The sequence below is a fragment of the Lipophrys pholis genome (assembly GCF_963383615.2).
Source record: "Lipophrys pholis genome assembly, chromosome: 6".
NCBI classification, from domain to species: Eukaryota; Metazoa; Chordata; class Actinopteri; order Blenniiformes; family Blenniidae; genus Lipophrys; species Lipophrys pholis.
The window spans coordinates 9,428,391-9,450,016 of record NC_137629.1 but is presented as its reverse complement, the minus strand read 5'-3'; the positions used below and the strand labels follow the sequence as shown (position 1 = coordinate 9,450,016).

At 41.4% G+C, this 21,626-nt stretch overlaps 1 protein-coding gene across 1 annotated transcript; it reads left to right on the top strand.

Moving 5' to 3' along the window:
* Positions 1 to 5,223: 5,223 nt before the first annotated feature.
* Positions 5,224 to 20,745, top strand: LOC308110920 (fibroblast growth factor 4A-like; the record flags this gene model as incomplete). The annotated part of the gene is made up of 3 exons (XM_080465540.1): positions 5,224 to 5,527; positions 7,214 to 7,317; positions 20,569 to 20,745. 3 exons carry the CDS (start codon positions 5,224 to 5,226, stop codon positions 20,743 to 20,745), a joined length of 585 nt encoding a protein of 194 aa, XP_080321666.1.
* Between the last annotated feature and the right edge of the window lie 881 nt (positions 20,746 to 21,626).

The window sequence follows — 21,626 nt, the reverse complement described above, 5'->3', positions numbered from 1 at the left end:
ATGGAGATGCTAATTTCATTTTCCAGCAGGACTGGCTGCCCACACTGCCAAAGGTACCAAAAGCTGGTTCAATGACCTTGGTGTTTCTGTGCTTGATTGGCCAGCAAACTCGCCTGACCTGAACCCCAGAGAGAATCTATGGGCTATTGTCAAGAGGAAGGTGAGAGACACCAGACCAACAATACAGATGACCTGAAGGCTGCTATCAAAGCAACCTGGACTTCCATTACACGTGAGCAGTGCCACAGGTTGATGGCCTCCATGCCACGCCGCATTGATGCAGTAATTCATGCAAAAGGAGGCCCAACCAAGTATTGAGTGCATAGAAATGAACATACTTTTCAGAAGCCTTACATTTTTCTTTAAAATATCCTTTTATTCTTGATTTTATGTAATATTCAAATTTTCTGAGACACAAAATTTTGGCTTTTCACTATCTGTAAGTCATAATCATCAAAATTTCAAGAAATAAAGGCATGAAATTAGTGACAAAAAATATTTAACATTTTCATGATACTCTAATTTTTGGAGATATACCTGTATATATGTAACCAACTTTTCACAAAAACTATTATCCCAAATTATGGGAACGTACAGATCCGGGGGAGGCAAGATATTTACTCCATTGTAGACAAGCTAGAGCTTCGCGGTGTACTATCTGTCAGGGCTGACGATGCTTTTCACCTTCTGCTAGCACACTGCTTACTTCGCTCCCCGCCTTCCTTCTCCACATCAAACCTGCCAACCTGTACACATTTTGCATAGCAAGTACACAGTTTGACATCTAAATACGCTGGTACGACTCGCCCATCTAAACTACGCAAAAAGCTGCGGACATGTCTGACAACACGATGCAGCAGCGTGGTGGATCAATTTCAGCCAATCATTGCAGAAAAGCGGAGAATAACGAGTCTACCGCACCTATAGCGTAACATCCCCGCCCCCTCCTCCCTGCCTCCTCCTGCCCTCTGCCTCCCTCTCCGTCCTCCGTTCCCCACTCGCTGCTGTTGGCGCTTAAAAAGGTCAACTGTGTGTGCGTGTGTGCGTGCGTGCGTGTGTCAGCGGACCTGCCAGCTTTTGGTAAATGTGAACCGCGACATGTAACGTTACTTTCATTGTGGAAACATTCGAGCCGAAGTCCAAGTGAAAAAATTTTTTTTTTTAAATTGCGAGGTGTTTTCTCTTTGCAAATCTATCGATCATGTTCCCCTAATGACCCCAATGCATCGTCACAGAAAAAAGACAAAGAAGAGGCAGCGGTGCATCTGTGTGTGTGTGTGTGTGTGTGTGTGTGTGTGTGTGTGTGTGTGTGTGTGTGTGTGTGTGTGTGTGTGTGTGTGTGTGTGTGTGTGTGTGTGTGTGTGTGTGTGTGTGTGTGTATTTTAGCCTTTATATATATCCATTGCAGATAGAATAGGCCTGTATATAAGGAGGAATGTGATTATTTATACAGTTTAAACATGTAGCCAACAAATCTTTTGCAGCAAGTTTTTCAACCACTGCCAAAAGAAAGAACCAAGAAAGACAAGAGAGCAGATCCGAGAAAACCTGAGAAAATATTTAATTTCTTCACCAACCCAAAGTCAAAGGTGTATTCACTGTTTTTGAATAGAACAATACCTATTTTAGACAAATGAAATACACCAAAAAGAGGAGCCATGCATACATATACTGCTTTCAACTTTGGAGCTGCAACTGCAAAAGGTATTGCTTTCATTCTGTAAGCCTGAGCATGTGATCACCATGATGGATGAAATTGGTAGAGGGATCTTGCCAACACTGTACAGTGCAAAGGGAAACCAGCTACCTGATGAGGAACTCTCAGTTGGCCATAACACTCAGAGCTTTATCCAAAGTCAGGGTAAACTAGAGCTTAAGCCACTCTTCAGAGATTTGAGCAAGTTCTTTTCATCTGGGTTGATATTGGTCCATTTGAAGGGAGGAGGACAGGAGACCTTCTGCAACCTTTCAGCAGCCATGCCTGGGATACTGGTTATCTTCCAAAACAATTCTGATTGTAAGAGGATTTTCAGCCTTATCACCAAAAACAAGACACAATACAGGGCTTGCCTGAGCACTGACCTGATCAGTGCTTTGGTGACAAGAAAGGTGAACATGGCTGCAAAAGGGACCATCTGTCAAATGGAGGGTTTCAGTGACGCTCTATTAAAGAAGGCAAAGTCAGCAACCTATGAGGCAAAACAGTCCAGAGCAAGTTCCACTCCAGGAAGGAGTGATGACTGATGCAAAAACTATAGTTAAAAGGGCATCAGAGTTAAGGTCAACAAAATAAAACAATTTAAATAATATAGTTACCTTGGTTTGTTAACGTAATGTTTTGAAAGTGTTCCATTGAAAGGCTGTCATGACAAGGACATAGCATTTTTTGTTTTTCTGTTGAGTGCAAAATGCTTATATTGTCTTTATTAAAAGTATTGTTATCAAAAATATAGGTTTTGTTTTTTCATAACCAATTTCCTGCCAGTGAATGGGGACATTACTGCGTGCAAAACAAACAAAATAAAAAAAACCTGCACAACACAAGTGGTACTCAGAATATTTTGACGAGGTTGACAGGTCTGCCACTCACATGCAAACTCACTCTACCGGTGCGTTCTGTCAAGAAGAGCGGTGAACCCAAAAGCAGACTCACAGCAGATGACAGTGAAAGAGTTTATTTCAAAGCAGAAGTGTCCAGAAAGAGGTAATCCAAAAACAAATCCTTGACCAGAGCAGATTCAAAAACTGGCTCTGCTCAAAAGCTGGCCGAAGGAAATTATGTCATTTTGTTCGGCAGGATCCCACAGTGCCAAACTTTGTTCTTGGTTCTTATGGAGTATGAATGGCAGCTTGTGAGGATGCTCTCCCTCTGGCCATGATGACCTCAGCCTTCAGCCTCCAGCCTGGTTGATCCTTGAGCCATCAGGATGTCGATGATCTGAAAAACAGCGACATGATGCATATTGATAGTTTAGCCAACCTATCAACAAATCCAGCTTTTGTTCTGTAAATACTCTCACGCTGACTGATGAGATGTTTTATTACCTGCTGGCCACTGAAAGGAAGCTTCCTCAGTTTGAGGTACTGCTTGAGGACAGGCGATGCTGACGGTCTCTTCCAGACATTCATTCTGTTTGAACGGACCCTCAACTCCATTAGATCATCATGTAAGCTCTGAAGCCAAAGAGCAAAGAAGAAAATTATGTCATGTTGTTCGGCAGGACCCCGCAATGCCAAACTTTCTTCTTGATCTTATGGAGTATGAATTGGCCTTAACCTAGCCTTAGCCTAGGCCCCTGCATACTCCAAAAAGAACCCATAATAACAAGAAGAAAATTCGGCAGTGAAGTCAGCCAGTGGTTGAAAAAAAAAGCTTTTTTGGCAGCAGGACTGTTCATACTCCGATAAGAAGCTGCCAAACTCGCAGACCACGCCCCCTCACAGCAGCCACACGTCTGTGATGCGGCGTTTAAACTTTTCAACAGCACAGTTTATTTCTCGCCTCCAGTGCTTTCAGAAATACATTTCTCTTAACTTTTTCAGTAATAAAAGAGTTTTTGTCGGTTCGGTATTAACTACAGGAGCTGACAGCTGTTCGTGATGCGTTCAGGTGCATCATGTAAAAGCCTGCACTCCGACATTTTAACGAGCTGCGGCGCTCATACAGTAGAGATGTTACAAGCTAAATATGATTAAAATATGACTGACAGTCATGAGCGAACTGGAACACGCATGTGCAGCACACGGCAGTGCAGAAGTTTCGGCAGTGCGGCACCCACATAGTTCGGGCAGGGCGGTTGGCACAGCCAAAACTAATTTCTTCGGTCAGAGGGAGGTGCTGCACATGAAACTGACAAGGAGGAGAAGACAATAGGCTAATTGAAAACATGAGGTGAGACACACGAGCAGACAGACAGAGACTTCTCACAGACACAGAAGGGGACCCGACATGTTCAAGTAACACAAAAGAATGGGAACGATCATGAAACCTTAACATAAACCTCTACCGAGGGCTAGTTGTAATTACTTAGTTGTTTCAGCACTTATGTCACTTTTTTTTACAGCTTTTCCATTGGCTGTAGCTCATAGCAGCATTCACATTGTAGTGAGAAGGAGGTGGCGTTCTGGTATATGTCAAGGTCTTCTTTATATCTTGAGATAAACTGCAGTAAAGCAGTCACAACACCAGACTGTTGAGGTGAGGAGAAGCTGAGTTCTCTATTCACTGACCAGTCTAAAACCCCAGCCTCACCTAGGGTCATGAACTTTGTCTCATGAAGGAAAGAATGAGATGGAGGATACAAGCAGCTGAAATGTGTTTTCACTGTGAGGGTGGTAGTCCTCACTCCATCAGGTAAGACTCAAAGTGGAGCTGCTGTTCCTCTACATTGATAGGAGCCAGCTGAATTGGTTTCATGTGACCAGGGCCCTCTGCCAGAAGAGCTTGATGAAGGTGTAGGGGACATAGATGTCTGGGCTTTATTGCGCTCCATACTGTCTCTGTGACCCAATTTGGAAGAAGAGGGAGCAAAGCTTGAGAGTTCAATGGTAGCATTTTATTGTTATCATTGTAAAGATAATTGTGTATGATTTAGGACTTTTTCTAGAGGGTAGGGTATTATTAGTTTCCCGGGCATCAAGTCCCTGGAAATAACACATGGACTCAATACCAACTTGTCTGACCCCACTGTTCAGACTCCAAATAAAAAGGATCAAACCATACTACCATAGTAGAACCATAGTTTAAACAATTTATACTACACTGATAAACCCATAAATACCACAACTTTGTAGGATCAATACAAGTTCAAGACATTATTAAGTAACACTTCTGTAGGAAAATCTCCTACAGGTACGTGGCTAGATGAATGAGTGTCGAAAGTACATTATTTAATCATGTGCGTGGAGTTGTTCTTTGTTTTGTGTATTGCTCCGTTTGCATGCTTCCAGTTTCAGTGACTCAGACAAGCAGACAGCGGGTGGTATGTGATGTCATGGTGGCCACATATAAAGTCTGTTGCTTCCAACTGAGGAACAATTAGAACTACATCACTGGTTTAGAGTTGAGTGAACATGCAGACTAAAGCCTTTTTTTGAGCTTCAAACAGTGCAGAAGTCGAGGGGTTATTCGCAGGTTATGTGCCCTAGAAGTTGCAAATTGTATGATAAATTGTTCCCCAAGTGAACATTCAGCCGGATCTGGTCATACAGTTCTGTACCTCAATGATTCCCATGTTTGGGAAGAGTGAGATGTCCACTTCCAGGTCCAAACTTCTCCTGCTTCTGTATGGCTTCCTGCTGTGCAACTCCTTCGCCTCGTCTGCAGTCTTCAGTGGTTTGAGACAAACCCTACAACGTGCTGGATCGTTGGACTCCTGGAACAAGAGGGAGGTGACACCAAGAGATGAAAACTTCCTGCTGGGCATAAAGAGACTGAGAAGACTGTACTGCAATGTGGGCATCGGCTTCCATGTTCAGGTCCTTCCAAATGGGACCATTACAGGGGTTCATAATGAAAACAGATACAGTAAGTACAGATTTATTTTATCGTGAAGGACCTTGAGAGAACTTTGATGACGGACACAAAGGCAGCACACATTTGTCGAGATAAAAAAAACTTTGAATTGGAACAATTTCTCACTTGACATTGGTAAAAGATTGTACACACAGTACTGATAATCACAGTTGTACCAAGGAAGTATATTAATAACTCACTTATGTCTCATATGTTTATAAAATAGTCCTATTGTCACTTGCACAAGTTTTGTGGGCAGAGTGCATAGTTTACTTTTCAGAATAATCAGTTTCCTCTAATAATTTCAAATTGCAAGCAAAATTCAGGTCATCTCATTGGGAGGAAATAAAGCTTTATCTTTAAAATTGAACAGCTCTTTTTTTACAAGACAACTGTGTGCAAAGTGAGCATCAGTGATCCGTGGAGAAAAGTAGAATATTTTCCTATGATCTGTCCTGTATTGATATTCTGAGATGTGTGTAGGAGGAAACACAATGGAACATATCAAGTTCACATTTTCTCAGAGATGTTAATCGGTCATAGAACTATGCAGGCAGAGCACTTGTCTTCTCTGGTGAAGTTATACTGTGCATATGAAATATTGTTATTTTCATTAGTACATTTTTAGTACATTTTTAACTCTAGATCAGAGATCTGTAACAATGCCAAAAGAAGCCATTTTTACAAATTTGCACCTAATTAAATGCCTGAATTATCTTAGACTCTGAACTATATGAAAGATTCACCATTTGAAGTAGGACACACACACACACACACACGGGGGACTCAAACGCGGACTCAGCCAGTTCCACTCAGGAGGCACGGGGAACTCGGAAGGCATGGGGGCCACGGGAACATGGGAAACTAGCGACTGGGGAAAACGCGGGAAACTACAGACTGGGGGGGGGGGGGGGGGGGGCAGGACAGAGGAAAACAGGCCACAGGAGAATAGGCCGGAAGAGGCCAGGCAGGTACAGCTCACTGGCGCTCAGGTCGGGCTGGAACAGGTCGCAGGTAGACCGGCCGGACTGGAGCAGGTCACAGGGAATCTTGAAGGATTTGTATGGAACTGGCGAGTCCGCTGGGTCCATGATGGTAGGATCGTTGTGTCAGGGTTATGCAGGGTGGACCCAATTGCAGACTCAGCCAGTTCCGTAATAAACAGGTTTAATGCAACAAAGTCCAGCTTAGAAACCAGTGTCCAAAAACACTGGTTTCTAAGCTGGAGTGCAGGACCCCTGAGAGGGACACCAGAGGTCACGAGGGTCCCAGGTTTTTCTTCTGGGGTTGTCAAAGTGAGATTTATATACATCATAGAAGAAAAGAGCAGAAAAATACTAACATAGTCAATGCCAATAGAAATGTTTATTTTTAGAGGAATTTAATTGGTTGTTCATTGAATTGACTTTAAGTATTTTCTGTCAAGTGTTACTGTAAAATTGAGCTTGAGTACTTTAATGAAATTAACTTAATTTTTTTACGTCTACAACAACTGAGCAGAAACAAACTTCCTTTGTTAGTTCAGTCTGCATTGGCATATGGTTGATTAATGTCTGTCAGTATAAATGCTCTGTGGGTGGAACATTCCTGTGATATTGATTTGCATGTGTAGTGAAACTGTGAATGATGGAAGCATTTTCAAAGTGTCTTATTGTTCCATTGTCAGTTTTTGTTCTGTTCTTTTCCATTTCTTTTCAGGCCTTATAGAAATTTCTCCAGTGGAGAGAGGAGTTGTAACTCTATACGGGGTGCGAAGTGGTCTCTTCATCGCCATGAATGATAAAGGCAAGCTCTACGGCTCGGTGAGAGCATCAAACACACTGTCATTTTTTTCTAATTCTGAAGGTCATGTGTGTTTGGTGTCAATTATTGGTTTGTTGATGCATGTTAACGTATTTCAGAGGTTATTTTGTGCATGTTAATGTGGATTTGATTCTCGGTGGAGTCGCACTTTTTTTTTCTATTGACGTTCATATGACTTCCAGATAAAACATCCATGCAATTTAAGATTTAAGAAGCTTTATTGTCATTGTGCAAAATACAACGAAATTCCGTTTGTTGCATCACTAATAGCAGCAGCAGCATGTCACATTCACATTTAAATAAAAAATAGTCTTTGGTAAGGTGCGGTATTGAAGTGCAAGTTCTTTTTGAAGGGGGGGGGGTCATGATCCCCGCAGCAGTCTCTTCACAGCCATGGGGAAGAAGCTATTCTTCAGTCTGTTGGTGCGAGCTCTCGTGACTCTGAGTCTTCCAGAGGGGAGGGTGGAGAACAGAGTGTGTCCTGGATGGGCGGGGTCATTGTGGATCTTTGTGGCCCGTCGGAGGAGCCGGCTCGAGTAGATCTCCTCTAGGCGTGGTAGTGGGGATCCAATGATCCACTGAGCAGTCTTGATGACCCGCTGCAGTCGTTTCTTTTCGTTTGCAGTGCACCTGGCGTACCACACCGTACAACAATAGGTGAGGACATTCTCTATTGAGCAGTGATAAAGGTTTTTCAGCAGAGATGGAGGGAGTTTGTTCCTCCTCAGCGTTCTCAGGAAAAAGAGTCGCTGCTGGGCCTTTTTAATGATGTGGGTGGTGTTCACAGTCCAACCCAGGTCCTCTGAGATGTGCAGTCCGAGGAACTTGAAGTCCTGGAAATTCATACACAAAACTTTAATTGTGGCTTTTTGTGTCCAATTGTGGCCCTGAAGCCACAATTGGACACCAGTTTTGGCTCAGTCGGGTAGACAAGTAGGCTTGTACAATGAAAACATTTTAAGTCATCACCCTAAGGCAATATTTTTGCCTTAATTTGGTTAACTGTCTAACCACTGAGTGCAGCCATAGAGCACAGCAGGTTGTGGTTACGTGATGCACCTGAACGCATCACTCACGACTTTCAGCTCCTGGGGTTCGACTGGACCACATAAAGCAGCACGACAAGGTCAGGAAGACAGAAATATCCCTTTTAGAACAAATTTTGGAGAAGCTGAGTCGCTCAAAACAGCACAGATACACATGGAAGTGGAATCTGGCGGTATGAAGCCAGTTAACCTGTAAAAATCCAGAAGTAAGCAGTCCCTGGTGGATTGTGATCAAGATTGCACATGATCTACAGAAGGGGTCACCAATCTTTTTAAAACTGAAAACTACTTCATTGGTACTGAGTCATGCAAAGAGCTACCAGTTAGACACACTCCTGTGAAATAACAAATTTGCTCAGTTTGCCTTTAGTTATATATTATCAATAGTGATGCTCATCTATCTGGAGACACTGATCAGATTGATGATTTCTCAATAATTATCAACAATGACTTAACGACGTGGGAAACAGATAATATCAATATTCAACATCTAATTTCTATTTATCTCAGTGAAAACAACATTTCATAGTTGTTTTCGTTGTTTTTGCTGAGATTGAAACCCCTGGACTAGTAAAAATGGGACATTACATATAAAAAATGTCCAATTTTCACTGGCCCAGGGGTCAGCAATCTTCGACACTAAAAGCCATTTGGACCCGTTTCCCACTCTGGGAGCCACAAAACTCTCTTGACATAAGAATGAAGATAACACTGCAGATATTGATTTTAACCTCTATGCCAGGGGTCTTCAATTATTTCGCATGCCAAACCAAGGGCCGGAAGAGGTTTTTTGCATGATGTCAGTAAAAGTTGTTTTAATTGCAAATGTTAGCTACTGTTACCATTATTACTATTATTATTGTTGTTATCATCATTGTTATTATGAGTAATAGTACTCAAGGTGGTTGTAGTAATAATTTAAGCCTGGGATTTTAAAAACATGTGTTGAGGGTCACATAAAAAAGAATTCTTGAAAAAGGTAAGTGTAAAACCAAAAAAGAACTCGCAAAACCAACTATCTAATTATTTACATACAGAGAGACCGAGACAGACATACAGGGAGAGATTTACAGTTTGTTACTTTTTAAATTCCATAATTGTTGTTTCAGTGCTGCTTTGGTTTCTGTTCTCATTTCATGCATTTATTGTTTTTAATTATTTGGAATATAAAAACTGCTATATCAATGAACTTATCACCACTCATCGTTTTTACTATTGTTGTAATTTTTGTTATAATACACCAGTTAGATGCCAAATAACCAAAAATGAATGAATTCACTGACCAATCAGTGAGAAAAGTGATGGGATGAGGAAATCCCTCTGATGTATGTTGCATCAGAAAGTCTGTTTCTGGATTCTGTTTCTTTAAGTCACTGATCAGAGGTGAAGAGCACTCCACTAAATCCTCCACTCTTCTTGTCACAGTATTATCCGACAGTTACCAATATAATTTTCCAACATTCCTGCCACATTCCTGACATTCTTTATGTGACATAATGGATCTGAATATAGTTCTCAAATAGGCCTGACATTCCTGGAACATATTTTTGGCTCCAATAAATCTTCCAAGAATCACCTGTATTGTTGAAGTTTGTAACTGAGCGTGTGGATTAGTAGTGATGTGTGTTGATGTGTTATACATCGTGACAGCATTCGCTCCCTGCAGGATCCTCCTCTCTGATCAACTCCATGGAATTTCTCTGAATGTTGAGCGATCTGGAGTGTGTGAACTGTTCAGTAGCTATTGGTAGAATAACTGAGGTGTGTGGAGTCATATGTCTTTATACCCTGACTTGTTTTACGCCCTGGGCGAACACCCGCCTCCACCAGACGCACCTGAGATGGTGATTCTCATTTCATCTCATGCGCATTGTGCCCTGGCGGCTGGACACATCTCTCACAGCAAATCCACAACTGAATATAACAAATTCTCCTGATTCACCACATTCCTGACTGATTAATGATAGAAAACTACGATTCGCTTTAGCCTGCTGCAGCCCGCCGCAGCGCACATCTCTGGTCTGCTGCAGATCAAGCATGGGCCGGTAATATAAAACTAACCTGTTCAGTCCAGTCACAGATTAACTGACGCTTTTCCTGATCGACTTTGCACTTTTTCACGCTGCAGCTCGTGTTGTTTCTTTGTTTAATTTGGACTCACTTTGCGGATCGTGAAATTGAAATCCGTGGATGAGGAATTGATGTAATTAGGTCAGACACGCACAGACTCCAGCTCTGACTACGGTGTGGGATGAGGTTCAAACAAGTTAGAGCAGTGCATTTCCCCCCACAAATCCCACTTTATTTCACGTTGATGTGCAGCTGATGGGCCGGCGCGGGCCAGACAGTTGGCTCCCACAGGCCTCCTATCGAGGACTCCTGCTCTATGCTATGGAAAAATACTGAGGAAAGGAGGATCGAAAATGAAAAAGAATAAACAAGAGTCTCTTTAAAATTTACTAAACATATCTAAATCAATCAATGCACCGATTAGGACTTGAACTTACATCTCCATGTACGGCAGGTAAGTGTCACTGGACTACGGTGGCATCATAGGTGAAAATGCTTCCTACAAAGATTTTATCATAATAATAATTAAAGGTGCAAGCAGCTTTTATCGGGATGTCGCACTCTGGACTCTGGCCCCTCGGGTTCGGCCCAATCATGGCCTCTAGCCCCATTTAAATATTGATCAAATGTAAATTTTGAAGGTTTTAACAAAAAAGGACTTTTATTTTGTGAAATGTGGGGGGGCTTTTGTTTTGAAAGCCAACTAAACTCTAATGTAGCTCGTGGCATATAGACCACCACCTAACCCCAACCCTAACCCTAATTTTTCTGGTTTCCAGAGATAAGGACCTACTATAGTGGGCGTGGATGGTGGGTGGTTGGTGTTTAAATATAGCATAGCGCCTGTCAATGACGTCACACACAATATGATCTACGGCAACTCCATATAAACAAACTACATTACGGGCTAGATAGATAGATAGATAGATAGATAGATAGATAGATAGATAGATAGATAGATAGATAGATAGATAGATAGATAGATAGATAGATAGATAGATAGATAGATAGATAGATAGATAAACGTTTTCATAAGAATTCTACCTTTGTCGCTATGTCCAATATTATAATATTGTGTATGTATTTGGAAATATAAGGAAAACAGTCACTTATCTCTACATTATATCTGTACATTCTTTCTCATTCATGTGGCCACAATATTTATCTTCAGTCTTGGAAAACACTCTTTATTGTTTCACCTTCTTGAGATTTGAGAAACAGACTAAATTTCACTGTCACCCATCACAAGTCTTTACAGCATTAAGTGGGCAAAAAAAGGACACTTCATAAAATCAGACGAAGCACCACCAGACACGTTCAAGCCTCTAAACTCTCCTGTAGTTATACCAGACAGCTCACTGCTGCTTCGGAACATTCAGAGGCATAAAACCACTCATGCGAAATGCCATCATAGCCAATCATAATGTGAAACGTCATCACCGTGCGCGGGTTGAAGCCCCACCCCGCCCCAGCCAGCTCTGGTAGCCCGGACAGATCTGGTACCTACACCGTAGTTGCCCTGTTCGGCAGCTTGGGCCAACAATATGATGTGATTGAGAGCCTTCGGAGTCAGAACAGTTTTTGCTCTTGCAACAGGAGACCTGGAGTCTCCTCCTGTTGCTGCCTTTATTAGAAGTTGGCATGGCTGCTGTACACGACCGGGGGGGAATGCTCAAAGAGAGAGAGAAGAGAAGAGAAGTTGAGGGGGAGGGGGGAGGGGACAACATACAATACCTTTGTTGTGCCACATATATAATTTGTAGTTATCACACTGATCCAAATACTTTACAACTGTTATTAGATTAAACCAGCCTGAGCAGCTCTATCTAGACCAGTGGTTCTTAACCTGGGTTCGATCGAACCCTAGGGGTTCGGTGAGTCAGTCTCAGGGGTTCGGCAGAGCCTCCGCCGTGGAGGTCAAGACACACCTGAATTATCGCGTAAATTCGTGATGACCCGCCCCGCTTGGCCATCATTGCCTGCAGATGGTCATGCTACACTGCTTGGCCAATCAGTGCTGCGGGGAATTTAGCGCGCTCAGTAGTCAACGTGTGACTGTCGTGGTAGTACGTCGAGTGATTTCTTTAATATTTTAATCCTTAATAACTATGTCTGGCAAAAGAAGAAAGTGGTCGGACGAATATGTACAACATGGATTCACATGTATCACAGAACGTGACGGGAGTGAGCGTCCTATCTGCATGATTTGCAATGCCAAGTTGAGCGACTCTAGTCTCGCACCGGCAAAACTAAAGGAACACTTCTTGAAGCTGCATGGAGACGGGGAACACAAGAACACAACACTTGCTGAATTCAAGGTGAAGAGAGCCAGATTCGATGAAAGGGCCACTCTGCCTGCTCTTGGATTTGTACCCGTGAACCAACCGATCCTCACAGCATCGTACGAAGTTGCTTACCTGATAGCAAAGCAGGGCAAGCCACACACCATTGGTGAAACACTCGTGAAACCAGCTGCGTTAAAGATGGCGAATCTGATACTCGGAACAGCAGCCGAAGGTAAATTATCCCAAATTCCCTTTTTCAAATGACACTGTCAGCGACAGAATAGAAGACATGAGTAAAGACATCTTGGTTCAAGTAGTCGCAGATCTGATTTCAAGCCCTGCAAAATTCAGCCTTCAACTCGACGAGACCACAGACGTTTCTAATCTAAGCCAGCTTGCTGTTTTTGTGCGGTATGTCAAAGACGACATGATAAAAGAAGATTTTTTTATTCTGTAAGCCTCTTACAACAACAACTAAGGCATCCGATGTGAAGAAACTTGTGGATGACTTCTTCAGAGACAACAATCTTTCATGGGATATGGTTTCTGCAGTTTGTACGGACGGAGCTCCAGTCATGCTGGGAAGAAAGTCTGGTTTTGGTGCGCTAGTAAAGGCCGATGCACCACACATCCTTGTGACGCATTGTATTCTGCATAGGCATGCGTTGGCAACAAAAACCTTGCCTCCAAAAATGGCAGAAGTATTAAAAACTGTGGTGGAATGTGTAAACTATGTGCGAAAAAGTGCTCTGAGGCACTGCATCTTCAGTGAGCTGTGTAAAGAAATGGGCTCTGAATTTGAGGTACTTCTGTACCATTCTAATGTTCGGTGGTTATCCCAGGGACAGGTGCTGAATCGTGTTTTTGCCATGCGTGTAGAATTAGCCCTGTTTTTGCAAGAGCACCAACACTGTCATGCAGATTGCTTCAAAAATCCTGTGTTCATTCTCATTTTAGCGTACATGGCTGATATATTCGCAGCTCTCAATCATCTCAATCAGCAGATGCAGGGTGGTGGAGTCAATATCATGGAACCGGAAGAACACCTGAAGGCTTTTCAAAAAAAGCTACAGTTATGGAAACGACGAACGGAGAAAAATAACTTTGCAAACTTCCACCTTCTGGACGACTGTGTAAGTAAGATCGAAGATGTGTCTGGAATCTGCAATATTTCTGTATCCACAGAACTGAAGCAAACAATTGCCACGCACTTAGATGAGCTTGCAAAGTCTCTCGACGGATATTTCCCTACAAGAGAGTCATATCCTGCATGGGTGAGACAGCCGTTCACGTTTGCTGTTGAGACAGCAGATGTCAATGATGAATACCTCGACGAAATCATTGAAATTCAGCAGAGCCAAGTTCAACAGCAACTCTTCAGAACAACAACACTCTCAACATTTTGGTGTCGACAAATGGAGAAGTATCCAGTTATTGCTAATAAAAGCCCTGGATTTTTTTATACCATTTGTTACAACATATCTTTGCGAGCAATCCTTTTCGAGGATGCTGGACATAAAAACGAAGAAAAGGAACAGACTTTGCTGTGAAAATGACATGAGAGTGGCACTTGCCAAGGTGCAGCCATGCATATCTGAACTTGTCTCTCAAAGGCAACAGCAGAAGTCACACTGATTTGCAGGTATGTAATTTGTTGTGAGTTTATGCATTGTGTTTTTTTTGTTCTTTGAACAAGGTGATGTTCATGCACGGCTCATTTTGTACACCAGTAAAAAACATATCTATGTCTTGAATTTGAATAAAATCGCATTTTATTTTTCACTAAAGAGGGGTTCGGTGAATGCGCATATGAAACTGGTGGGGTTCAGTACCTCCAAAAAGGTTAAGAACCACTGGTCTAGATAGAGCTGCTCAGGCTGGTTAATCTAAGAAATCACATTACTGTCTAGATAGAGCTGCTCAGGCTGGTTTAATCTAGAAAATCCCATTACTATCTAGACCAGTGGTTCATGTTCCTGCTTCATGTTAATGTCTAGATTCTAGACATTAACATGAAGCAGGAACATGAATTAACAAAGAGGCAACAACAACAGAGGAACAGGATTTTGAGTGTTTGAGCAAATGATGACAGAGAACAAGCAACTTCAGAAGCACCTTTCGTGAGGTGTGTGTGTGTGTGTGTGTGTGTGTGTGTGTGTGTGTGTGTGTGTGTGTGTGTGTGTGTGTGGTTTGTCCATTGGGTGTGGCCGGAACTGCGACGCCATCGGGCCCGGACATCGCCACCCCGGCGGACAGCAGCCCCCCAGGCCCGGGGAGGCCCCAGCGAACCACCCCAGAGAGCCACGCCCCCGCCCAGAAAGCACCAGATTGAGAATGCAGAGAGGAATCCCCCCCAGGAAAGAGGAGCCCACAGGAGAAGGATAAAGGCCCCAGGCCCCAGGCCCCAGGCCCCGACCCAAGCCGCCAAGCCTATTGAAGACAATAGTTATGTTTTCTGTTTATGGATTTTATGTTATAGTAAATCCAAGCCATCTCATTTACTATGTATGTGAGCAAGTTTTTTTTTATTTTAAGAGAATACAGATGCTAGTGAGCACTTAATGGAGTAGGCACGTTTTTGCTGAGCTCTCCAAACTCTTGCTGCATTTTGGTCAATATTTGATATTTTTGACTATTTTCCCGGCTCAATAAGAACACAGCAGCTGACATACACCACTAAAATGATGAAACCGAAGAGCAAAAAAGGAAGTAAGCAGGAGAAGCCTCTCATTGGGACTGATACGGAGCTTCCACGAGCCGAAGACGGTAAGCCAGCTGCTTTAGCTGACAAACAAGATGTCGGTTTGCCCACGGACATTCTTAATGGAATTCATGGCTTACAAAATCGAGAGATTTAACACCCTGGAGGTATCTCTCTCAGTCACTCAAGCGTCCGTAACCAGCCTTGGCGCTCGCGCTGAGGAGATTGAAAAAGCTGGCTGCGGCATCACAGATGTTGAGAAGGCCCTCATTACACTCTGCCACAAGGTTGTCGATTTGGAAGCTCGCTCCCTCAGGCAGAATATTAAAATTGTGGGAGTACCTGAGAAAATGGGGAGCGGATCTATGGAGGAGTTATTGTCCAGGTTCCTTCCCGAGCTTCTTTGTGCAGAAAAGAAAAGCACCGGCTGGGCGTTCAGGTCCCTGGAGAAGGTGGACGCTCGCGTGTAATCATCGCTCATCTGCATCACTATCATATCAAGGAGAAAATTCTGCAGTTGGCACATCAGGTTTTCCCTTTGTTCTACAATGGCAAGTCGATCTTCACTTTTCCTGATTTTCCAGGCTTATGGGGAAGTGCGTCGACGTCTTCTCACTCTTGATGCGCGGTGTGGCTTCATCTATCCTGCCCGACTTTGCGTGTTCCTTGGATCCACGGTCAAGGTGTTTTCTTCCCCACACAAAGCGGAGACACTTGGACACTTTGACAGAAGGCTGAATGTTGCTTGGCAACATGGTGGTGTGTACCTGGGATCTTTAAGGTGACTTTTTTATTACTCATCTGCACTCTTATTCTCAGAGGGTTTGGAGGGGCTCTCAAATGCTTTATGTTTCAATTTCTGTTCCAGCCGTCCTGAGGTGAATATGTGTGGGATATTGACTCACTTTGTTTGGGAAAGTGGGAAGTAGGGAGGGTGGTAAATGTGTTCCTAAGTTTTGATTTTGTCTTTGTGTTTTCTTCAGTTTTGCGAATTTACAATTCACGGTTATACTGCTATTTTATTGTTTGCATTTCCTTCTAAGTTGCTAACACAGAGTGGTGGCATTAAAATTGTAAGTTGGAATGTGCGTGGACTTGAACATGTCTGAAGAGAGTTAAAGTGTTTTCTCACTTGAAATCATTATCTTCTGATATTGTTTACCTCCAGGAGACACACATTAGATGGACTAAGGAACAATTGTTAAAATGCAGCTGGGCGAGCCAAATATTCCAATCTACATTCTCCAGCAAAGCCCAAGGTGTGGCAATTGTGATTAAGAGGATAGTCCCTTTCAGGGATATTTCCACTGTAAAAGACCCAAATGGTCATTTCTTTTTGGTAACAGGTTATATTCATTCATACCATGTTTCACTCTTAAACGTTTATGGCCATAATTTTGACAACCCTGCCTTTTTTGCATAAATTAAATAATTTAATTCCTAATCTTCCTGAAACAAATGTGATAATTGCCACCAATTGATTTGAAATGTGTACTTGATGCTCACCTAGATAAATCCGCACTGACTTCTCAAATGATGACCTCCTCCACCGTGTTGAAGACCTTGATGAGTTCTAATAATTTGGTCGACATTTGGAGATTAACTAACTCTTATTTTTCACAAGTGCACCAATCTTACTCTAGAATAGATTTATTTTTACTTTACTCTAAATTGATTTCCAATGTGGTCTCTTCAAAATATCACAATATTCGTATTTCAGATCATTCCCCAACCGAAAGTAATTCTAGATTTGAGATATTCAAAGCAAGCATACAATTGGCGATTTAATCCACTTCTCTTGACTGAAAAGTGTTTTTTGCCCATTTCTGACAGATAAAATCTCAGAATTTATGGAAAATAATGATAAACATGATGTCTCAGTCTCTATGTTATGGGAGACCTTTAAAGTAGCGTTACGAGGGCATGTTATATCTTTTGAATCTTCTCTAAAACAGAAACAGAGTCAGCGTTTGGAGGACATAGAGACTAAATTAACTCAGCTTGAACAGGCTCACAAGACCTCTTCTTGCTCTTCCATCCTGCAAGATATCCTCAGGGTGAAATATGAGTACAATTCTGTTTTGTCCTCCAAAATAAGTGGCCAACTTATCAGGATAAAGAAAAACATTTTGAACTCTGGGATAAACCCCACAAGTCAGACTAGAGCCATTCAGGCCAGCAGAGCTATCCATAAAATAAAATAAAACTCTGGTGAAATTCTTATTGACCCTTAAGCAATTAATGATCGATTTAAGGAATATTATGAGGAGCTTTACGAATCCAAATCAAAAGGTGATATTTCTGTTTGGCTGGCGAAGTTTGATTTTCCTAGTCTTAATGATGAAGCACAAAATGCCTTAAATTCAGATATCACTGTTCAAGAGGTTTTGACTGCTATTACATCCTTCCCCAATGGAAAAACTGCTGACCCGGATGGTTTCAGTATGGAACTAAAAAGATAAAATGCTGACTGATGCTAAGAATGTTTAATCACTCATTTAAAAAAAAAAAAAAGGACTTTCCTCACACATTATATGAGGCCAATATTTCATTTTTGTTAAAGGAGGGAAAAGATGAAGCAGAACTGTCGTCTTATCGTCCTATTGCGTTATTAAAGACAGATATGAAAATCTTTACAAAACTACTGGCGAATAGATTAAACAACTATATTGGCTCAATTGTACACCATGACCAAACTGGGTTTGTGCCCAAAAGGTTTTCTCTTCTTAATGTCAGCAGATTGATGAACATTATCTATCATAAACACAGGAAAGCTAAAAAGGTAGCTATTCTTAGCCTCGATGTGGAAAAAGCTTTCGAACTGGTGGAATAGGCTTACATGGTAGCAGCCATGGAAAGATTTGTTCTTGGTCCCCGGTTCATTTCCTGGGTCTTCTTACTATATAAGCACCCATCTTCCTTTATTCTTACCAACCAAGAACGGTCATCGCCTTTTGTATCAAGGCACACGTCAGGGCTGTCCCTTAAGTCCACTACTTTTTGCAATTGCAATTGAGCCTCTAGTCATTGCAAAAAGGAGTACTCCATCTATTACTCCGGTTCTGTTGGGGAACATCGATCACTATATCTCGCTTTATGCGGACAACATTGTTCTTTTTCTATCTCAACCTGAATCTTAAATTCCTGCACTATTAGACTTGGTGAACTCTTTTGCCAAAATCTCAGGCTACACTATTAATTTGCAAAAAAGTGAATTTATGAATGTGGGTGCTGACATCAATGCTCACTTTTTGCACAACCTCCCATTCAAGTTAACTGACAAATTGAAGTATCTAGGTGTAATTTTACTGGAAATCCAAAAATGATATTTAAATTGAATCATTTTGAGAAAGTAGAAAGATTGAAACAAGACATCGAGAGGTGGAGGTGTCTTCCTATTTCAATGATGGGTCGTATAAATGCTGTTAAAATGGTCTCACTTCCAAAATTTGTGTACCTTTTCCAAAACTTGCCCATTCTTTTGACGAAGCAATTCTTTAAATCAATAGATTCAATTGCTTTTGTCTGGGGCTATAAAAACCACAGGATAACAAAGGTTCGTATATGTAAGCCTAAACCAATGGGAGGACTCGGCTTGCCTAATTTTCAGCATTACTACTACACGGCAAACTGCAGAACACTTGTTTACTGGCAGAAAGACTATAAGCATGATGCATTATCTAAAATTCCCCCATGGGTGGCCATTGAAAGCGATGGGGTTGAAAACAGCTCTCTTCCTGCTCTACTTTTTTCATCCTCTAATTCGAATGTTAAGGTGAACAATTACATAGTCTCAAATTGTATTAACATATTTAATCAAATCAGAAGGGGTTTTGCTCTACCAAATACTTCCATTCATACACCAGTTTATTGTAATCACGCATTTCCTACTTCTTTTCTAGATGCCTCATTTGACATTTGGAGACAAAAAGGAATTATAACTCTCAAAAACATATATATTAATAGACAACTGGCCTCATTCACTCAACTAAAAAATAAATGATCTTTCCCCACCACACACTTTTTCCAATATTTACAGATCAGGAACTATATTCGTCAAAATATCCCAAAATTTGAGTCTCGCAGAAGAAGGTCCCTTTTAAAATCTTCTTTTGAGCTCACCTGACTCTAAGAAACCATTTCTTTACTGGTCAGTTGAGGTGTAATACCTTTTTTTTAAAGAACGCGTGGGCACAGGAGCTGGGCTTGCAGATTGAGAACGAGGTTTGGGAAGAGAGCCAAGGCAAGATTCCATCCTGCTCTATAAATGCAAGGCATCAGTTAATAAAATTTAAGGTCTTGCATAGACTTCCCTATTCTAAAACTAAACTGCATAAAATATTTCCTTCCACCTCTCTCTTATGTGATCGGTGTAAATGTGCAGAGGGCTGCCTGACCCATTTATTTTGGACCTGTACAAAGCTGCAGAACTTCTGGCACGAAATTGTTTATTGGTTTGGAAATATGTATAATGGTCCACTTCTGCCAAGACCTGAAACAGCTTTGTTTGGGATTGCTCCTTCTCTTTTGCGCCTCAGCTACACTGTTGTTTATGGTATGATAATTGTAAAAAAAAGTAATTTTAACACTATGGAAAACTGATACTGTTCCTAAATTCAAGAAGTGGTTAACAGAGATTTTGAATATTTTGCATATGGAGAGGATTCCGTATACTGTTGCAGACAAACTTGACAAATCTACTGAGATCTGGCAACCTTTAATAGACTACCTGGTAAAATATAAAGCTATTACAACAACACCATAGTAGCTAAGCAATTTGCCACTGTGCTACTCTTTTCTTTTTTTATTCCTATGTCAAGGAATATTTTTCACTTGTTGCAGAGTAACGTTGTACCATTCTTGTATTTATTTATTTTTTATTTTATTTTATTTCTTCTTTTTTGTGTTTGTGAGTGTTTTCTTTTTTATTACTGTATTTCTTTATAAAAATGGAAAACTTGAATAAACACATTTCTCAAAATAAATAATAATTAAAAGTGACTGCCAATACCTGGTTGCTCTTCAGCCAGGGCATATTATCTGATTTCTTTATACTGCTTTGCCAGGGGAGATTTTCCCTCCACAAGATTTTGCACATTTGGCAAAGCCCTCTTTTAAGCATTAACAGTGCTGTTGTCCTGTTCTCAGGGTCATTATAATGATGAATGCAAGTTCAACGAGAGTCTCCTGGCCAACAACTACAATGCCTATGAGTCTGTGGTCTACCCGGGCATGTACATCGGCATCAGCAGGATGGGAAAAACCAAACGAGGCAACCGAGTCACTCTCAGCATGACCATGACACACTTCCTCCCACGGATATAATCATCAAAACTTCATGAAGCGCAGTGAAAGGAGTGTGTGTTCCAAGATTTCTGTCCTAACACCAACACAGCTGGAGCAGGGAAACTAAGGCTGGTGTCCAATTACAAACTGTTTCATTTTCACCAGTTTAAATCTGAGATTACAGAGAAAGAAAAGCTGAATGTCCATTTTAAGGACAAAGTGGTGTTTATATTTCTCTCCGTCCAATAAGAAGTTTCATTAATGTTTGGTGATGGTTCACATAAGTATATATATAATATGTTTCTTTCCTCAAAAGGTTTTTATTTCAGCCTGTGCAACAGAAATCCAACTTACTGAATTTTAATAAATCACATTTTCAGTTATTATTTTTGACCTGGTGGCTCCTTGTCTGTGTGGTTCTGTAACAGATAGGGATGGAGACCAGGATGTCAGTGTGAAACCCCCAGTAAACACAACTATAACCGGGAAATAACTTAGATGAATAAAAACCTGAAAAGATTCGGAGGTCCACCTACTTTCTGCTGTTCCAGTTGGAGTTGACGGACAGAAGGGGGGAAATGGAGAGGACAGAGATCAACAAAACAAACAGAAACAAATCCATTTGCTTCAAATGTGATGGTGGCAAGAGCTTCAGAACACAAAAAAACAACAAACATAATTGGACTGAATGGGGTGGGGCTGTGGGGTAATTGCTGGGTTATATTGTTTTCCCTTCTGTCCGTATGATATTGTTCAATGTATTTCAAATGTGTTTCATGTTATTTATATTCTAATCTAATCATTTGCTATAGTATTCTTGTTTTGATATCCATAAAATGATATATTATTCCAAATAATTTATTTCTATATAGTTTATAGTTAGTTTTAAGCTTCTTCAGTTCTATATTTAATGAATTCCC